The sequence below is a fragment of the Antedon bifida genome, chromosome 10, assembly GCF_963402885.1.
Source record: "Antedon bifida chromosome 10, ecAntBifi1.1, whole genome shotgun sequence".
Taxonomy (NCBI): Eukaryota; Metazoa; Echinodermata; class Crinoidea; order Comatulida; family Antedonidae; genus Antedon; species Antedon bifida.
In genome coordinates, this window is record NC_136235.1 from 5,762,338 (window position 1) to 5,782,145 (window position 19,808).

Sequence of the window (19,808 nt, forward strand, 5' to 3'; positions counted from 1 at the left end):
TATGCATTCATAAATAAGTACATGCTTAAGTTTTATATCAAACATAAATCATGTCCAGTTTGAAGATTTGATGTTAACTCAGGGAAATATTTTTTTAAATATGATATCCATCATGTATTTGATGAAAAAAATAATAATTCAAGCTTATAACGCTTTTATGCCTAAATTTGAAGAATAAATGTTTTAAAAACTTAAGTCTGACTTTTAAATGTTAACAGCAACTGCTGATCCATATGTACCAGAGCGACAGTCTGCAGATGATATGGATGAACAGAGAAATAAAAACATTGCTTACCAGTATCTTTGCCATTTAGAAGAAGCTAAAAAGTAAGTTTTTATTTTTGAAATTGTTTTGTCATAAAAAGATTAAAATAATTCCACATCAACCCCCACAGTATCAGAAGATTAGTCTATTTCATGCCTCTATTACCTGGATAAACCGATATAGGCCTTTTTCCCTCTGAGGGAATAAAAGAAACTCTGAACACCCCTTCAATACAGTGCTATTGTCTCTTGATCATCTTCATTATCATTTCCATCATCATAGCTTGTGACCATCAGTGTACAATTATTCAGTCATAAAGTTCTTTTTAAGTTTTTAAAAAATTTGTTATGATATAGTTCAGTTTATGATTATATATTTATTCTGTACAGTAAGCCTAGGCCAGACTATATTTACACAAATTGTTTACTACTGATTGTTAAACAAAAATTAGAACAAGGATTAAAAATGTTAGTCAAAAAGTCGAGCGTTTTTTGTAAGAAATATTTCTTATTGAATTTATTTTTTTAATACTGTATATCTAACTTTGTAAAGTAGAATAATAAGGAAAACCTATATAATCTGATGAAAGACTTGCTAGAAAAATACAGTATATGCCAGTTATGAAAGTATAAGCAATATAATAACAATAATAACATCCATTTATGATTGTTGTTGTTGATTTTACAATTTGTATGTGTTTATGACTCTCTCTCAATTAAGAATAATATATGTGGTATTTATTTCACTATCGGAAGTCAATTTATAGTCTGCCAAGATATCTCTGTAGTCTAGGAAATTGGATTGTTGCCAAATCTTGATTCCAAATTAGTTTAAACCTGGTCATCTATTGTAAGAAGTTTGCTAAAAAGTATTATACAGTATTGCTATCGAACTGAGCCTGTTTGAAAGGTTGGTGCGGGGAGAAAATCGTGAGAAACCAAAAAAAAAAATGGGAATTTAAACAATCTGACAACTACAGTATGTATCCTGACATGCCAACTGTAATGTTTCCGAAATCACATTACATTTCTGTAGTGTGGCTTGTGGCACCAAAATGTGAGAGGACTACCGTGACCCTATTCCTAGCTAGAGTTCAAATTCAAGCTTTTTTCTTCTATGCCTCTTGGTTTGACTCTGCTGTCTTGACCTTTTACATGACCTCATGGTTCATTTCATGACAGGGTTACAATTATTGAACAAATGGATTGTATCATAAAATTATATTTGATTCCTAGTATTACAGTAAACTTAAATTTTCTGCAGACTTAATTAAATGTATACAGTATAACTGTACTAATGTCGTGATTACAAATCAGATATCGTTTGTTTTACTACAGTAAATCCTGTTATTAGGCTTACTGACACTTCCTGTTTTAAATTATTCTCATTTATTTGATTTAGCAGAATTATACTTTAAACATCCTGTATTTATGATTGCAAATCATAGGCAAATTGGTAATAAGTAGAAATAGTGAGGCTTAGGCAACATCACTGTATTATAGTGAAGTGTATCAAAATTTACATTATGTACAGTGTACCATTTGACATCAATTGATCTTCCAGGGTCTGGAGTAAAAACATATATTTTCCTTGTATAAATTGACCATATTTCTTGGCAGTGGGCGGTGTCACCTACTGTAATACTTAACCATACTGTATCACACACTTATACTGTACTGTAAAACTGTATAGGTTAAAAGAGGTACTAGTTCTCTCTCACATTTTGAGATCGTTTCCTTGAACATTCCTTTTAAATAATAAGTCTACAGTTTTTTTATATGAATTGTTTTTGTATTTCATTGTTCAAAAATGATTATATTCTTCCATGTCTAAAAAATTATAATGTTGATACTTCCATTTGAAAGTGTTGTTTATGGACTATACCATTTGTGAAGAGGGCATTCAATAAATGTTCTCATATTTCGATAAACTGAATAGCCTATTCTCATTGAGAATAGGCTATTCAGTTTATCCAGGTAAGCAGCACTCATAGACATTCAACAATAATTTAATGCTTTTATTCAGACAATACTTCTCATACTGTATGAGATTTTTCTAATGTTTTTTGTATTACACAGATGGATTGAGGCTTGCATAGATGAAGAGATGCCACCTACAACAGAACTGGAAGAGGGTCTTCGAAACGGTGTCTACCTTGCTAAATTGGGGCATTATTATGCACCATCGAAAGTTCCTCTTAAGAGAATATATGACAGAGAACAAACCAAGTACACTGTAAGTTTAATATTGATATTTTATTTTAGAATAAGTTTTAGAATCATGAAGATACTGTATCTGTTGACACCCTATTGGCATATAATATAAATACAGGTCAGGTCATGTTTGCCAGTGTTCACCACTTCAGAAGTTTGCCTAAACTGATTTAACAGTCAATTTTAATATTTTACCTTTATGTTGACATATTTATTAGAATCATATTCTTTCTATCATATTTTAATCATTAGAAACATCTTGTGACATATTTATCATAATCTGTTATTGTGTCATAAAAATATATGTGTGTAATAAAGTTTCTAGTGAAAATATGTATTTTGTATTAAAGGACAAAGATTGTAATCTTTAATGGCAAAAGCCTGAGAGCAAATCATTGAGTGAAATCTGTTGAAATCAAGTAGAATGATGGATATAAGGCCTACAGTTAGTCTTATCCTGTCATAAGCATGCATTCATACTTGATTAATGTCTTTATTAAAGCCTTGTCTACACTATCAAACTTTATGTAATATGGTACAGTATGGGGTATGGTAGTGATGTGCCCAAATATGGAAGTGATATGACATCATCATGTCCATTTATGGGCACATCACATTTTTTGTTCACATAAAGTTTGATAGTGTAGACAGATTTTAGGTATTTGTAAAACTTATTGCATAATATAATAACAATTTGAAACTGAAACTGACAGTATGTTGATACTTTGCCAAGATACTCTGTCTAAACATTTATTATGGTTTACCAGAAAGCTGAAAAATAGACAATTTGAAACTTAAAATTGTATAAAACGTACAGTTTTCATTCAGGTGATACATTGGGATGCTCACATTTAGAGGGTGCAGTAGCAGACTGTTCCATTGTTAGGGTAGGGGTGTTCCACTAAAAACTCTTTTTGTTTTTTGTTTCCCACTTTTCTAAGTGTTTATCCAGGTAAAAGATACTCATCATATATATAGACACCATTGTTGGTTTGTGTGGTTTTCATTTAGGTAACCAGTTGTTTACATACATTGTAGTACTAATGTCTTTACCCCATCAAAGAGAAGCCAGCATTGGCAAATACTGTATTTTGAAGATTCCACTTAATGTTTTAAAGTCATTATTCAATCAGTGTCGGGGCCACTTTTTTATTTTTTTTAAAAATTATACTGAAATATTCTGTTGAAAATGCTATTCAATGCTGAAGAAAATCTACTGGTGGTATCATACAGTATTTATTAATAATTATGAAATCAAAATATTTACAGTACATGACCTTTAAAATACAGTACAGAATTCATGTAATACTAGAATGATATTAACCCTGATCACCATTCTACTAAATATGCAATGTCTATAAATCCAAGTGGCCTTTTTATACGTTTTAATAGTTTCTGGGGTACAGTACAGTAGGCCTACCTACAGGTCATGGATTTTACTTGCCATTGGCTAGTAGTAACAGACCAGGTTAGTAAATTAAATGCTGCGTACTATTATCTAATGCATAGCCAAAGCCCTACACTATTTACAATATTTGAAGAGGGTTAGAAGAAGATGGATGCAGTTTCTATCTTTCTATTTCTTCTATCTGATGTCATTATCCATTAAAATACATTCATCATTTATTGTTGAAAATGCAGGAATTACTAAAAAAATATATTAACTTGAAATATACATTTTTCCAATGTTTTTGTTTAGTATAGAATATTTATACCGCCATGCAGTCATCCAGGTTGTGATTTTTGTTATGGTTGGTTGATTTGAATTGTACAAAATTTACTGTATGTCAAGGTCAGATTCCAACTACCCAAGCTAATCAAAACATTGCTATTAATAGTAAGGGTGTTGTGATACTATTTGGACTTCTCCATTTTTAAAAAGTTATAAACCAGTAATAAAATGGAATGCAACGGATACTATTAAAGTTATTATGGTGAAGAAGCCTTGAAGGAAGTTGGTCATTTATGAAATAATTAGAAATTTCCCTACTGTAGATTAAATCATAGATATAATATAATATCTCTATCTATAAATTCTATACTGTATTTTGTTATTGTAATGTACAGTAATCAATTATATGAGTAACTATTTGCTTTTATTTTTATTGTACAAGTGTGCATACAGTATTATAATAACTAATACTGTATTATTAGAAACATTTTAAGTTTAACCCCTTTCTCCAACCCCAACAAAATAAATAAAGAACATGATATAACCTCGGGAAAAATTCTCAGACTTCAAAAAAAATGTGTAGGTTTTAATAGTGTGGGATTTGATTACTTTGAAAACAACTGAAGGACAGAAAGAGATGAGTGACTCACCACAATAATTCACCTCAACAGATCTTTTCTGTTGTATTCTTCACACTAACTAACTAACAAAACATTGAAAAGAATATCTTTTTTTGTTTACCTAACAGTATTTACTCTGTACAGTCTGTGCACTATGTTATAAATATATCTTACAGGTAAAAGTACTAGAAATTTTACCCAATAGCAAAGCTTTGCTGAGATGTAATAATTGTAAACTACTGTAGCAAAGCGAGCAAACACAACTGTTGCAAAATCAACGAATTGATTGTAACCAAAAAAATTAAAATCAAGGTACTTTTTGAAATTTTGCCATTAAGAGAATTGTTTAACGAAGAAAATTGTTTAACGAAAAAACTACTACAGTAAAAAATAGCTGGTTAGGATAAAATTTTCCAGCTTCATTTTGTGATGAATGAACACAAAATATATTTTTATGGTTTATAATAATTAACATTCAAATTATCCACAAAGTCAGTGCTGTCAATTTTAATTATTTGATTTATAGCATTTTAATGCTGTCATTACCAGCAACATTATATTGTTTTCATAAGTTTTTAAGAGGGAAGTTCTATAGTAAATTATGCATGTGTAGGAACTAATGTGATTTTATTACCATTTACAGTACATTAATTAATGCTACAAATTAGATAGTTTATCAGAAATACAACATTTACATTACGATATTGAGGAAACTGTGTAAAAGTGTATAGTACTGCATGTCTCAAACATCCTTATTATTGGTTTATTTGGGCACACATGTTAAAACTTATTGTTCTTCTTCTGCTCTGTTAATTTTTCCCCTTTTCCCTCAATTGCCAAGCGGTTAATACAGTGGAACCGTAATACCTTGTCATACATTGGCAAGGGTTCGAGCCTTACTCACTCCATGGTTCTGGTGGTAGAACAAGTCTTCTCGGATAAGGACTATAAACCATAGGTCCAGTGTACACATCTGGCTCATGTGCATTTTAAAGAACCTTAAAAGATGAGTAGGGGGTTACCCCGGTGTACTAGTATACACACATCCACTGTGTCACACACAGAAACTTTTCATAAATCATCAAGAGGGCTCCTTCATTGTCAGCTTACGCTGTTTGGGGTCACCCTCTATAAATAAGGTGAAATAAAAAATAAAATAAATTTTAAATAAAATTTTATTTGTACTGGAAGTTATTAAAAACTGTCTATTACCAGTATCATTATTAAGGTTCAAGCTTTACTGTACAGTACATATTTTAATATATGATGTTTTTTTGTTGTAATTTCCTTAATTTATTTATTTTATAGTGATGTCCAACCCACTTTAATTTGTTGAAAAACGTTGATTACTTCCTCTTGATTACAGTATTACCAAAGAATGATAATATAGTAAACACTTGTGCTATAAACTGCAGCACATACTGTATTTATAACCAGGGCACAATTGTTCTGTTTCATGGTGCAAGAGAAGTAATACATGAAATGTGTGGTGCTCTTTTTCCAAATCACAAATCCCAAAACCACATTTGAACTTGTCACCATATAACAAGTTACTGGTGATCAGCGTATACAGTAGTAACATGTACTTTTGATAGTTCAGATTCAGATTGATTTGGTCCTTGTGGAAATTCATGACGGCCACAATCACTTGCATAAAAATACAACAATAGGCGTGTAGAAATCTGGTATTCTAACCTGAAGTTCATGTGTACAATGCTAATAATTTCTATTTAAAAAAACATTAACATTTATATAGCGCCCATTTCTGTGAAAAGCTTATAATCAGTAGTGCTTCACATACTCTCAGTTTCATAACATTAATTAAAATAATTTTAAAGGTTTTTTAAACTGATAATATTAATAGTCATTCATTCAAATTTTAATTGAACTTTACTTGCCAAATTGTTCCAGATTCCTGGTCCAGCAATGGAAAACATTGTCTTTCATTTAGTTCGTGGGATGTTATAGCTTAACATCAATTATATTAATTAAATTATTATTTAATGTTTTATCGGCCACTGTGTCATTGTTGATGTTACATTATGGACCTCTAATTATAGGTCCATGGTTACATTCAATTTTTTTACCATGATGATGTCATCAAAATGATCAAACTTATTTTTCACATTTTTGACTGTTTAAAAATGAAAAAAATGATCGCTATACTGTAGTATAGTATTTATTTTTTTGTAGTTTGTGACCTTAAATTAGATCTAAAAAACATAAGAAACTTTACTGTACAGTATTTCGCCAGTAACTATAAAACAGCCATAATATGTTTGATAGTACACGCCCATAATTCTTAACTACTAGATAAAAACTACAATATTTCGTAATGATATGTTTTGTAGTTTTTGTGTTAAATAGTCTTTGTTCTATTTTCTATCCTTATTTGGTTTCTCATGAGGTAAGGTGTTTGCTAGGGATGGGGTTTCATACAGTACTGATACCCATGTAAGGTTTCTATCAAAACATAATTAAAAGATTTATGTAAACATAATTAAACTTCAAAGGTGTTAAAGAAAACACCAATTTATTTCTGCTTAAACTATTTTGTAGTTTGTTTTCTTATAAAGTAAGAGGTATGTTATCTTAGTTTGCTATTAAAAAAGGTGATGGGCATTCTATAATTTGCACAGATTCTATAAAATCTATACTTTGAATGTATGTTGATCTTGTGATGTCTGCAAGCCCGTTTTACCAAAATTTATTTCCCGCCATTTAGAGACAATATAAGCAAAAAGAAGAAACTTGGGGTCGGATTTATCAAATATGTTCAGCAAATAAATCACCTTAACTCTGTTTTAGCTTAATTTTTCTGCTGAAAATAATTTATTATTCTTAAGTAACGTGAACCACAAAATTGTCCGCGTTGCAATTGAAAATTACTATTTGTGTTGCAGCTAAAAACTGCTCAGCGATAATCGGTTATTTGCCGTTAAAACATGCAATCGATTGAGTGTTTTAAATCGGTTATTTTTTAATCGGTTTGCGCTGTTTCTGCTGCCCAAAAATAATCAATTAAAAAAATAATCGGTTAATAATCGATTATTCCTGCTCAGCAGAAACAGGCCCTAAGTCCATTCCATATGATAAGAACTTGTTTGGTAAATAAAGTCTCAGCTTATCTGATTCAGTATCTTATTATATCTGATATAAATAAATAAATAAATTAAAAATATGATTTGTTAATGTTATGTTAGCCCTGTTGCTATTAAACTTGGTAAGCTTGAAAAGCCTTTTACAGTAAATTACTGTTGGTGTCAAGTATTTAGTAGTACAGTACAGTTGTAGCATCACAGGCAGGAAATTGGATGAAGTTGTAGTTTGTATCCATGGTTACAAAATCAATGGTATCATTTCTGCATCAATGAAGCAAAATTCAATTGGAATTTGCTAGGACAATTGTTCCTGTACATTATTGTAGTCACTTCCTTTGCCATTGATCAATATTGAACTAATTAATAATTTCTGTAGAATAAATAATTATAGAGTTTGTTATTACTGATAGAACATTACTGTGATTGCTATAGTATTTGTCCAGTAGTCCGGTGCTATCCAACTTGTAATTCTAATCAAATAAAAAATCAAGTATGAAGTTGATTTCACAATGTTTGCTTGTTTTAGTAATTGACTAAATGGAACAGTAATATTTTAATATTACTGTTCCATTTATTTTTAGTACAATAGACATTTAAAAATGTCTATTGTACTACTATGCTAAATAATTTAGTGTGCTACTTTTCCTTAATAAATAATATGGTACTAGTATTAACATATGAGAATATTTGCAAGTAATTATCAGGTGGGGCTCCAACCCACAACCTTCAGATCACGAGACTGGTGTTCACACCTCTAGACCACCAACTGACCACCCTAACCCTAGGGTTATATTCAAGCCCAAGGAAGCAGTAGATACTACAGTATACCAAAAAGATGATAATAATTACTACTGCAGAGTAGCTTTGCATCAGTACTACTTGATCTGGTCAGATTTTTAATTATTATCATCATCAAAGATATCTAAAGAAAGAAATCTCACAATTTTATGATAGCAAGATGTAATGCATAGATTTTAATGCAACTTATTCCTGTAAGATGCATGTTGCAGACGTTTGATTTATTACTACATAAAATAGATATTGATTTTTATATCTTCAGGGAATCGGATTACTAATATTACAAGTCATGGCATTAGACACGCCAAAGTATTTGAAATGCATCAAATTTACATCATCGTCTTTTTATGTGAATAAAATCTTTGAAGTTTTCCAGTTTATTGCAACACATTAATGTCAGTCAGCTCTTTAAAATGAATCAGTCTTATAAAATATAGAGTAGACGGCTACATGCTCTTAGAAAATGATAAAATCAGTTCCTAAACAATATTCAATTTAAGTTAAAGGATGGTGCCCCTCCCAATATGAGGGTTTTTTTTGCTGATTTTATTTAATGACATAATTATGTAGCCGTGCTACTACTATTGGCCCAAAATCTTCAATAATAAAAAAACAGAGGAAAATTTGACTTTGGAAACATAGTTCATTAAACCATTAACAGTTTTGTTAGTACATTGAAACCATGGAATTGTTTTCACTTTTGGGAAACAAATATAGTTACTTTTAGGCCTTTTATTATTATTATTCCCTGTAAAATAGTTTTGTCTAGTTTATAAAATATTGGGCCTTTTGGTTCCCCTCACAGCAACGAAAACCAGAGGCCAAATGGCCTTGCCCCTAAAATCCCCAAAGTCGAGACCTACAATATATCTTTAATTTAAGAATACAAACAGTATAAAATGCAAGCATTAATTTAGTAATATTTCATAAATTAATTTTAATAGATTTGATCTGCATCTTGCAACTTACTCATCGATGTTTGACCTCTAAAAATACTCAATGACCTCTTCTGTCAAAGGAAGGGTTTCCTGTGGTTTGACGCTCTTGTGTATAGCAACTACAGCACTTGAGCAGATTTAAGTTAGCTTCAGTAGGTTCTAAGTTTTTGCCAAGGTCACACACACACACACACACATGTTTAATTCGCAAAACAAAATGAATGTTCATTTAACGGGAAGAATTTTGAAACATTTCAACCCCTCGTATGGTACAGTAACACCCCTTTATTTTATTAGGGGACACACTCCCTGATTATTCTATTATTAGATATAAATTTTACCACTATTCTACGACCAATCCCTATTTTGGGTACTGCATCAAAAACTTAAAAGGAGGAGGGGGAAGAGAGAGTATGTATCCAAAGGTTTGTACAGTTGATTTGAAATTGTGCTGAGAGGAAGACTATAAAAATATTAGTTTCAATGGCTTGATGAAGGAATTTGAAGGTGGGTGTCCGCGCCCACCTCCGCCTGGCACAATTACATCCTGGATAGGATGTGAATGTGTTACAATATTATCTAGATGTTTGCCAACAAAAACACACAAGGCTGGCATAGCATGCTCTTAAATTCTTACAATTTTTTCATGATGTTTTGCTGTAGTTCACTTCACTTTCCCCGCAAAATTAAATCATACCTACTGACTGTACAGCATAAGATTGTATTATGATGATTTATACTATTAGTTGCCTGTGAATACAAAATCATTAAACTACTGTACTGTAGTGTACTGTAGTATACCATTAACTTTATATGGAATTATTATTTGTAGCCTTGGGCATGTGTTGTCTAATATAACAATGAATTCAAAGGACGGCATTGGTACTTGTAGGTCTATTAAACATTAATTAATAATTCAACGACTTTAAAGACCTTGTGTGTTGACACTTGTATTAACAAGAGAATCTGACTTTCAAATTCTCGCACTATTTATTTACCTTTTCTAAAAAAACAAAAATCATAGTAGGTTTAAAGACACTACACCTACGTTTTTTTTTACCTAATTTAAGGTCACACACTGCATTTTATGTAAAAATAGATACTATATGGACCTATTGCGATATTTTTTTCGTCTTTAAACGGTTAAAAGTGTGAACAATAAGTCGATTCTAATAATTTTAGCGGCTGGCTTAAGTAAGCTAGGCCTAGAAACATCTACGAGAGAACTTTCTACATGAGCTACTTAGAATTAGATAGTGCATTGTTTTTCTCTTTTTATCATAATTAACCTTAAAACGTACATTTTTAAAACAAGAAATGATCTGGTTTTAATGTTATACAGAGTAGTTACTTTTACAAAACGTCCAAAATTGCAGGTCTGGTGTCTTTAAGTAATGTTCAATCTGAGATCAAATTTAGTGTTGAGATATTGTTCATTGTATATTTCGATTACTTGTGAGCCTGGGTATAAAAGTTTTAGGCGGTGGGATTATAATCCGATTGTATTGTGACGAATTCAGGCTCCTACTCTACAGTAAATTCAGGGTGGGTACACTGTATATACTCCAGCATAGAATTAAACTGATTTGACTTGGAAAACCAGATATAATTGTTTTCACATAGATAAAATATTTTGTTTAAAGCGGTTCAGCTGCTATTAAACTTACAAAAAAGAAAACATTTAACTACAGACAGAGATTTCAAGAAGCTTCATGCACGCACCTGTTGCAAAAGACATAACTCACAGACAAAACAACATAAAACGTACATGACCCATTTCAACTTTAACCAAGTTAAACAAGCATGTGAGTTATTAATATAGTTATTAACAAAATGGATTGAAAATCTTGTTAATAATTAATCTAATGATAGTAAAATGATTACACAATGTATGTATGAAGCTGAGCTCTACATATTTATATTTTAACTTGTACAGTACATACCACAGGTAGTGAAGAGTAAAGTAAACCAATATTACAGTTGAACACCTCCTTTGGGACATCCCTTTTAAAGGGACACTTCCTGGTTAAACGAATGAGAGGAGATATGTGTTTTAACACTATGACAACCTCCTAAATAAGGCTACCTCTATTCAGAGGACACTCCTATTAAAGGGACACTTTATTATTACTTTATTTCTATTCTGACTTTTTATTGTTTTTTTAGTCTTTCTTAAAAAGTAAGTGAAATTGGATGTAAAGAACACAGTTGGTGTGTTTAATTCCCAAACATTTTTTGCTTTCTGTTGATTTATTGATTGTTCATTGCTACAGTATAGTTAACTGCACACACTTAATATTCATTCAAATCTTATTTGCATAATGCCCAGGGTTGCATTAACATACCTATGGCTTTTAATTATTCATTCTTGATAGAATGGAAGGAGTTTTACCTGATGAATATTACGTTAGATTGGATCATTTATCAACCAGTATAGTAACAAATGTGATATCTAAATTCATTATTCAACATGTTTTCTCTACCTACAATGTTAATCAAACTTTATGTGACAACAAAATGTGATGTGCCCATATATGGACATGATGATGTCATATCATTATCAATACCATATTTGGGCATATCACTACCATATTTGGGCACATAACACAAACTAGTTTGATAGTGTAGACAGATTTACAGCCTTGGTTTCAATAGTAGACTATCTGTAGCAGAAGGTTTTTCATTTAGTCTCACTTGTGACAAAGTATGATGAAAAACATGGCTTCAGATCTCAATTTATGATTAGTGATCAGATATTATGTTTCTTATTTTTTTAACATAAATTGTAGCCGATAAATTCTAAATCATCTCATTTTAGTTTGTCATAATAATTTGTAGGAAATTTGTCATTTCTCAAAGTGCAAGTAGAGGAAATGATTAATTTAATATTTGTAATTTTCTACTGGAATATGGAAGCTTCCAATTACATGAAATTTTGTATGATCTAGGGGTATCTCATCCAAGAACATTGAACATTAAACATAACAATTGTGAGCGTTCTTTATCTTTGAAATCTGGAGAATCCACCAATGTTACAATGAGTTTCCATTATCCAAAATAATTACAACCAACTGTTTGTTTGTTTTATTTATTTTCCACACATTTAACAAAATAGAACAGATATTTATACTTTAGAAAAAAAAAAGATAAAAAGACAATTTGTGAAATGAGATCAAAATGAGTAAGAATTACTTTAAGCATTGACCACCTAAGCAGTTGTTGACATGACAAGTAAAACTAAAAACTATATTATACTGACAACAAAATATATATAAAAAAAACCCAAAAAACAACATTGTGAATCATGAAGAATGGTATCGTTCCCTAATAGTTAAAACTTACTAATAAAAGATTGAAAGACAATACATCCAATAGGTAGAACCTCTATTAAAGCGACAAGTGTCCCCTTAATAGAGGTTGGTAAAATATATAATTCCCCATATTTGTTCCATGCAAAAGTGACATCAAATAATCAAATATATCAATTGTCCTGAAAATTGTCATGGTGCACACGTCCAATTGTGGATGTTATTATCTAAAAACAACTTGCATAAATATATACTACAAATAAGCATAATAAAAAGATTTATTTTAAATTAGAAACCAAATACAAAGTAGCAAATCACTGTGAAGTTGTAAGGAGAAGAATTACCTTAATTGAAGATATTGTAATGTAACTCTATTCTCTTGTGTGTATTAATGCCATGTTTTATTGAGATTCATTACTTTGCATCGCGACTATTGTTTTATACACATGTATTTTAATAGTGAAAAATGAACTTACTGTAATGAATCATTTGTATACCTTTTCCTTTACTTTATTTTTTATTACGGATAACAACAAATTAGACTTTAATTTCGACTGCAAATTGCTTTTATGTTTGTGTGTGGTTCTATAGTGATTTAAACTCAACAAAAGTGTTTGAAATTGGCTGATAGCTTGAAGGTGTTATTGACCCAAAATCAAAAACCTTTCTTGGGATTCAAAAATAGTCCTTCTTATTGAATAAGATTTTGAGGTTCATCTTTATCAATTTTCATATTAGGAATGTTTTTTAATATTATTTCTTTAAGATTTGAGAGGTTTTTCTTTGCAGTATACTATATCTTTTGGAAACAATTTCATAGAAGCTATCAAGGTTATGTTCAATAACATTTAATCATTAATAGATAGCAGCAAGTAAAAAATGAAACAATTAAAAAATATATAAAAGAAACCATTATTATATAGAATTAGTAGATGATTTATTTCAATAAACTGAATAATATACTATATAAACATTCAAAACATGTGTTTTGTTTTATTCATATTCTCAAAATTTCTAAAAACAAAGATAAACGACACAACCACGTTTATATAAATTCCAAGTATGGTGCTAATATTTTATTTTTAGCTAAACGTCACAAAAGCGGTAGACGATGACGTAGTAACAGATTGGTGTGATATTTCGGTTTGTGTAGACAGAAAACAGCAGGTCCTCCGTGTGCAAATGAATTCAATTTCTTTGAGAAGTCAACAAAAGCAGAAAGTTTCACAATGCTGTTAAGTTCTGTCTACACTATCAAACTTTATGACAAAAAAATGTGATGTGCCCATATATATACTTGATGACATATCACTGCCATATTTGAGATATCACTACCATATTTGGGCACATCACACTTTTTTGTCAAACTAATTTGATAGTGTAGACAGAACTTTATTCTAATACAGTAATGTTCGTTGTAACCTATTTTATACATTTCTGTAAAATATACTTTATTCTATTATATTATTATTTCTTCATAAATAGTTAGAAGTATAGAATTGTAACAGTAATTGAAAACTTTTTGTTCAATATGTTTTCATCTATAGTTGTTCTTTTGTTTTACGTACGTTAATACATGTAATTATTACTGTGTGTGTCATTAGTATAGTTGGCTCTCTATGCTGTCCCTCGATCAAATAATAGACACTTTGTTGTTTATTGTTTTTAAACATATGTAGATGTTTGCTGATTTTGTTGTTGTTACTACTAAATATATACTCAATACTTATATTGTACTTGTAGGCCAATATATAAAAATGAGATTGGTCTGTAAATCATCATTTACCTGTACCACTTTGTAACATTTTTTATATACCTGATTCATATTATATTCTCTCTGCATGCTTTAAAACGTGACCTCATTGTTATTCGTCACTAGTAACATGAGCGGGCAAACTGAACAGCACTGTTAAAAGAGCCCTTGGACAGCGCAAACCACATGACAAGTGCCCTCAAGCATCGTAATCCGCATGATATTTTCAACATTCCAATAGGAGACATTGCTGTAATTAATAACAAATAGAACAAAGTGTGCGATTTTGTGATCTGTGGTTAGATTAAAATTAATTAAATTTTCTTCAACCTGATACAGTAAATATGGTACATTTAAAAATATCAAATAGTCATAGTCATATTGTAATTAAATATTGTCATTATATAACAGGGATATGTTTGAAAAACTGGCATACATACTGTAAAACAAATAATTGCACATTTCAATTCCATTATATATTATTAATTATTAATAATTCCACTAGTATACAGATACATTATAAATTCATACTTATATTTATTATGTTGCTATTCAAGGAAAATGGAACATTAAACCTTAATTAAGTATGTACTTTAAAGAAGTATGTATGTATTTAATTGAAAAACAAAACAAAAAACCTATTACAGCTACAGAGTACTTATTTAAGCTGTTGTAAACAACAGAGAATTCATTAATTTTCCATTTGTACAGCAAAACTTGTTTAGTTGCTTATTTTTCGATTATTACAACCTGTAGGTTTCCCATGAGTGAAACAACTATTGTTCACTAAATTGAAAAATTCCACAACATGAGTAATAGGACAATTATATAGTTAGTGGTTACCTAATGTAATTAGCGCACCTAAAAGAAACAACTTGTTTCCACCAACCACTATACAGGAATATCCAATGTAGTTTATGGCTGAAAGTGAAAATAGTAGGTTGTACAAGATGTGAAAGTAATTTTAAATTTAAGTATTTAAACACATGTTTATGAAGAAATGTTTTCGAACAATAATTTTCATATACAGTATAGATATATAGTAGATTTTGATATATTTTTGTTATATTTAGATAATGCAAAATACAGATATATCTATATAATATAAACACAACAGGCAAAGAACATTAATTCTAAACCGCTCAGTGATATACTGAAATTTAATTAATTAATTTGAAACGATGAAGATGAGGAAATCTGTGAGAATGAGAAAAAGTCGCCCCAACCGAGACTCGAACTCGGACTGTCTGCTTGATATGCAGCTAAGGTGCAATACAGTATGCTACAGAAAGTAAATGTACTAATGAGCAGAAACAGACCCTTAACAATAAGCATACTATTTATTTAGGATTATTGTTTTAATAAAATATATAATTCAATATTTCTATGATTGTTGTTTAGATTAGCAATAGAAAGCTGAACTAATTATATCTTAATTTCAAGTTCATACTGTTTCTCTCTATGATTCATTGTCTCTCAAATGTTTCATAGATATTAATCTTTTGATTGTTTTCCATTATTGTGACATGACATGTAAGATAGCACCTTATGTATAGTGAATGCAATTGAGTACACTCAATCTCCTAGTTTGCAAAAATGTTAAATTATTTTTACTAAAAATTTTAAAATACTGATGAAAAAATAGTATACTGTACTAGTCTTAAGCTACACTATCAAACTAGTTTGACAAAAGTGTGATCTGCCCAAATTTAGTAGTGATACTGTATGTCAAAATATGGTAGTGATACAACATCATCATGTCTATACATCGGCACATCATATTTTTTGTCACATAAAGTTTGATAGTGTAGACAAAATTTTAGACATAATATGTAGACAACCAAATGCTTTTCTGTACTTATATTTACCAGATATCTGTTGTGGGTGTTTGTATTGTAGTCAAAAGTTGTAAGGAAATAGTTTACACTCCTGTTCCCCAATTAGGCACCTTTCATTGGCTATCTACGAATTGACTATACTACAATGTTTTCAATTCCAATGTATTTTTTTGTGTGGACAATTTAAACAAAATTATGTTGCTGTATTTGAATGAATGTACAATGCTTATAAGCTCTGTCTGTACTATCAAACTAGTTTGACATAAAAATGTGATGTACCAAAATATGATAGTGATATGCCTAAATATGATAGTAATATGACGTCATCATGTCCATATATGGGCACATCACATTTTTTGTCACATAAAGTTTGATAGACAGAGCTTTAAGCAAGATTTTCCTTTGTTGGAAAACTTCAAAGTATTTATTCCCTCATTCTGTAGTATTAGGACGATAATTGGAACATTTATCGCAAATTATTTTAAGATTGTTTATCAGGAACAAATTGATATCATGATACCTTCTTTGCTTGAGTAGGCTGTTAAGTATACACCAGGGATTTCAGATCAGTATGGATATATCCTGGTAGGATAACGCCCGTTAAGTATTGCGTGGATGCAGGAAGGGCTTTGGTGCTCAGTCAATGAATGATTTTACAGTGTGATAAGGAAGGAAAAAGATTGCTTAGTTTAGTTTGAAGTGGAGAAAAATAAAACTTACGAAGTCTCAGATGAAACTTGGGAATTCCAAGACTATAATGTTGTTTCACTATGTATTGTCGTTGTTTATATTTAGAGTAGTTTATTTTTAGTTTCAAAATCGAAACAATAACAGGTTAATTTCCATATTAAGAAAGTAAGAATAACATTGCTCAGAAGTGAAATTTATGAATACTTTGTTTTTGTATCCATGACATGTGAATTATTACTTGCCAATGATAACACAGTCCATTAAGAAGTGCCCACTGTCCCATTGTCAGACTCACAAACTCACTTATAGGTATAATTTCTGAAAGCTTTTTATATGCACATGCGTCCCTCATTCACTCTTAAGAGTTCATTGACCCTGAAACATATGTGTATTGCTTTAAAAAAAGAATAATATATGAAGAAGCTTTGCAATTAATGAATTACTTTGCAAGTAAAACTTTTCAAAAACTTCCCAGTACAATTGCTGCCATTTTGATACCCCATGTATAATAATAATAATAATAACATTTTTATTTCATTACAGACTAAATGTGTTTTTCCAAATATATGGATACATGCAATTTAGAAAAATGTGTATATTCAAACATGCACACTTTTCACTTATATTAATATAGATAAAAAAAACTCCAAAAAAAGTGTTTTATCTATTTTAAGAGAAAATATCATATCAAATTTTATATTAAATATTATATGTTATATTCAATATATGTTATATTCAATTTTTTACTGTAAATATCCTAAAGCCGCTCTGTAGATAATTGAAAGAGTGTATCGAGTTTAAAGCAGTTGATTTTTAGCCGATTTAGTCAAACTAGCTCTCAATATGGTTAAATTTACAGTTTCCTTTCTGGCTTCCGTTGTTAATTAACAGGCTTAGCAATTTTTTTAAACAATCTTATTTTGTGTACGTGTATTGTAATACAAATACAGATGTGTTATTAAATTTGTTTGATATCCGTTGCAATTCAAATATATAACCATAGCATTAAACATTATTTTCTTAGAAATAGAAAAAACGAGATGGGAAATTCCATACTACTGTTGTTAGTAGGCAATTTTTATGTACAAAAATCCTTAATTTCTGGATTTTTTTGGAGAATTTTTAAAAACTGAATGGGAAAAAAGAATACATATAAAGGTAGTATTGCTGTTTTAGATGGCCCAACATGCCAGCCCATATTAAACATTTTTGGCAAAAGATAATTTATTAAAAAATTGCCGACAATAAAATGTCTTTTACAGTATCTTATCTATAATAATAAATTGTAATACACCAACATTTCTTTTTACGAAGACAGATATCTTGTAAAAGATTGTGGTAAAAAAAAATGTAAAAATTAATATATTTTATTATATAATTTTAAACGATAAATTGTCAGTATATCACTGGGTGGTTTAGAATTAAACTTCGCCTGTTGTGTTTATATATATTATATAAATCCAAAGGCAAATTATTATATATATATAAACACAAAAGGCAAAGAACATTAATTACGGGTTTGAACTATACCATGAGAGCCCCAGTGGTCTAATGGTTAGGACATCTGCATATCAAGCAGGAAGTCTGGGTTCAAATATCGGTTGGGGCGACTTTTTCTCATTCTCACAGATTTCTTCATCTTATCGTTTCATATTACTGTATTATATAATATATATCAAGGTTTATTGGCCATCAGACCTGTACTACTAAATGAAAGACTACATACACCCTCTGACGAAATATGTTATTGTTATTATTAATATTCATATTAATGTGCATTATAACATTTGTAAATGATTTGCTAAATAGTACTTTTATTATTTTTGTCTTTACAGTCAAAAGGCCTTCATTTTAGACACACAGATAATATCAACTATTGGTTGAGGTCAATGGAAGATGTTGGATTACCACAGGTAAAGCAGCCAAGCATTGCTATAGCAATAAAAATAACACTTGAACAGACCACCTTTATGAACTCTCCTTTACCACATGCAACTTTGTAGTTATCGTAGCATGCCATGTTTTTGTACATTAAAGTACAGGAAGTTGAATTATGTACAATCTTCTGTATGTTATCATCTAGATAATGTTTTGGTTCATCCAATCTAGATAAACATTTTAAGAGTTTTTTTTTTAAATTTATGAAATCATGGCGCTAGAAATACTGTATATGACATAATAGTCGAGTAGGGCCTTAGGTACTAAATTTGAATAACGAAACAACAAATTGTATTAACAATTTATTTATTGAATCATATTATATTAAAGGGGTGGGATTATTGAGCATGGGATTATATTTGAACATGGGATTATATTCCAACATGAAATTATATTCAGTAATATATGGTATATTTAAAGAAGATTACAAAACTTTTAAAAATCCGTGGCTTATCGTGTGGTTCATTATTACCAATATTAACCATCTGCTATCATTGCCGTATGTTAATAATGAGTTTAGCACATTATTATTATTACTGTATTTGTATTAATTTGAATATTTGTGTTTGCATGCAATATTATAAATATTTTTATATATGAATATTTTACTATTAATATTTGAATGAGGAAGTCTACATGAAATAATGTCATTTTTGTTCTGCTTTTTTTTTTTG

General features: G+C 30.0%; 1 protein-coding gene across 5 annotated transcripts in view; it reads left to right on the top strand.

Moving 5' to 3' along the window:
• The window catches only part of LOC144854185 (ras GTPase-activating-like protein IQGAP1), a 59,729-nt gene that overhangs the window by 696 nt on the left and 39,225 nt on the right, over window positions 1-19,808 (top strand). For all 5 annotated transcript variants that reach the window (XM_078712087.1, XM_078712088.1, XM_078712090.1 and 2 more), the window contains exons 3-5: window positions 219-327; window positions 2,344-2,500; window positions 19,032-19,109. In XM_078712087.1, the coding sequence (XP_078568213.1) occupies window positions 219-327; window positions 2,344-2,500; window positions 19,032-19,109 (344 nt within the window). The remainder of the gene's footprint in view (window positions 1-218; window positions 328-2,343; window positions 2,501-19,031; window positions 19,110-19,808) is intronic.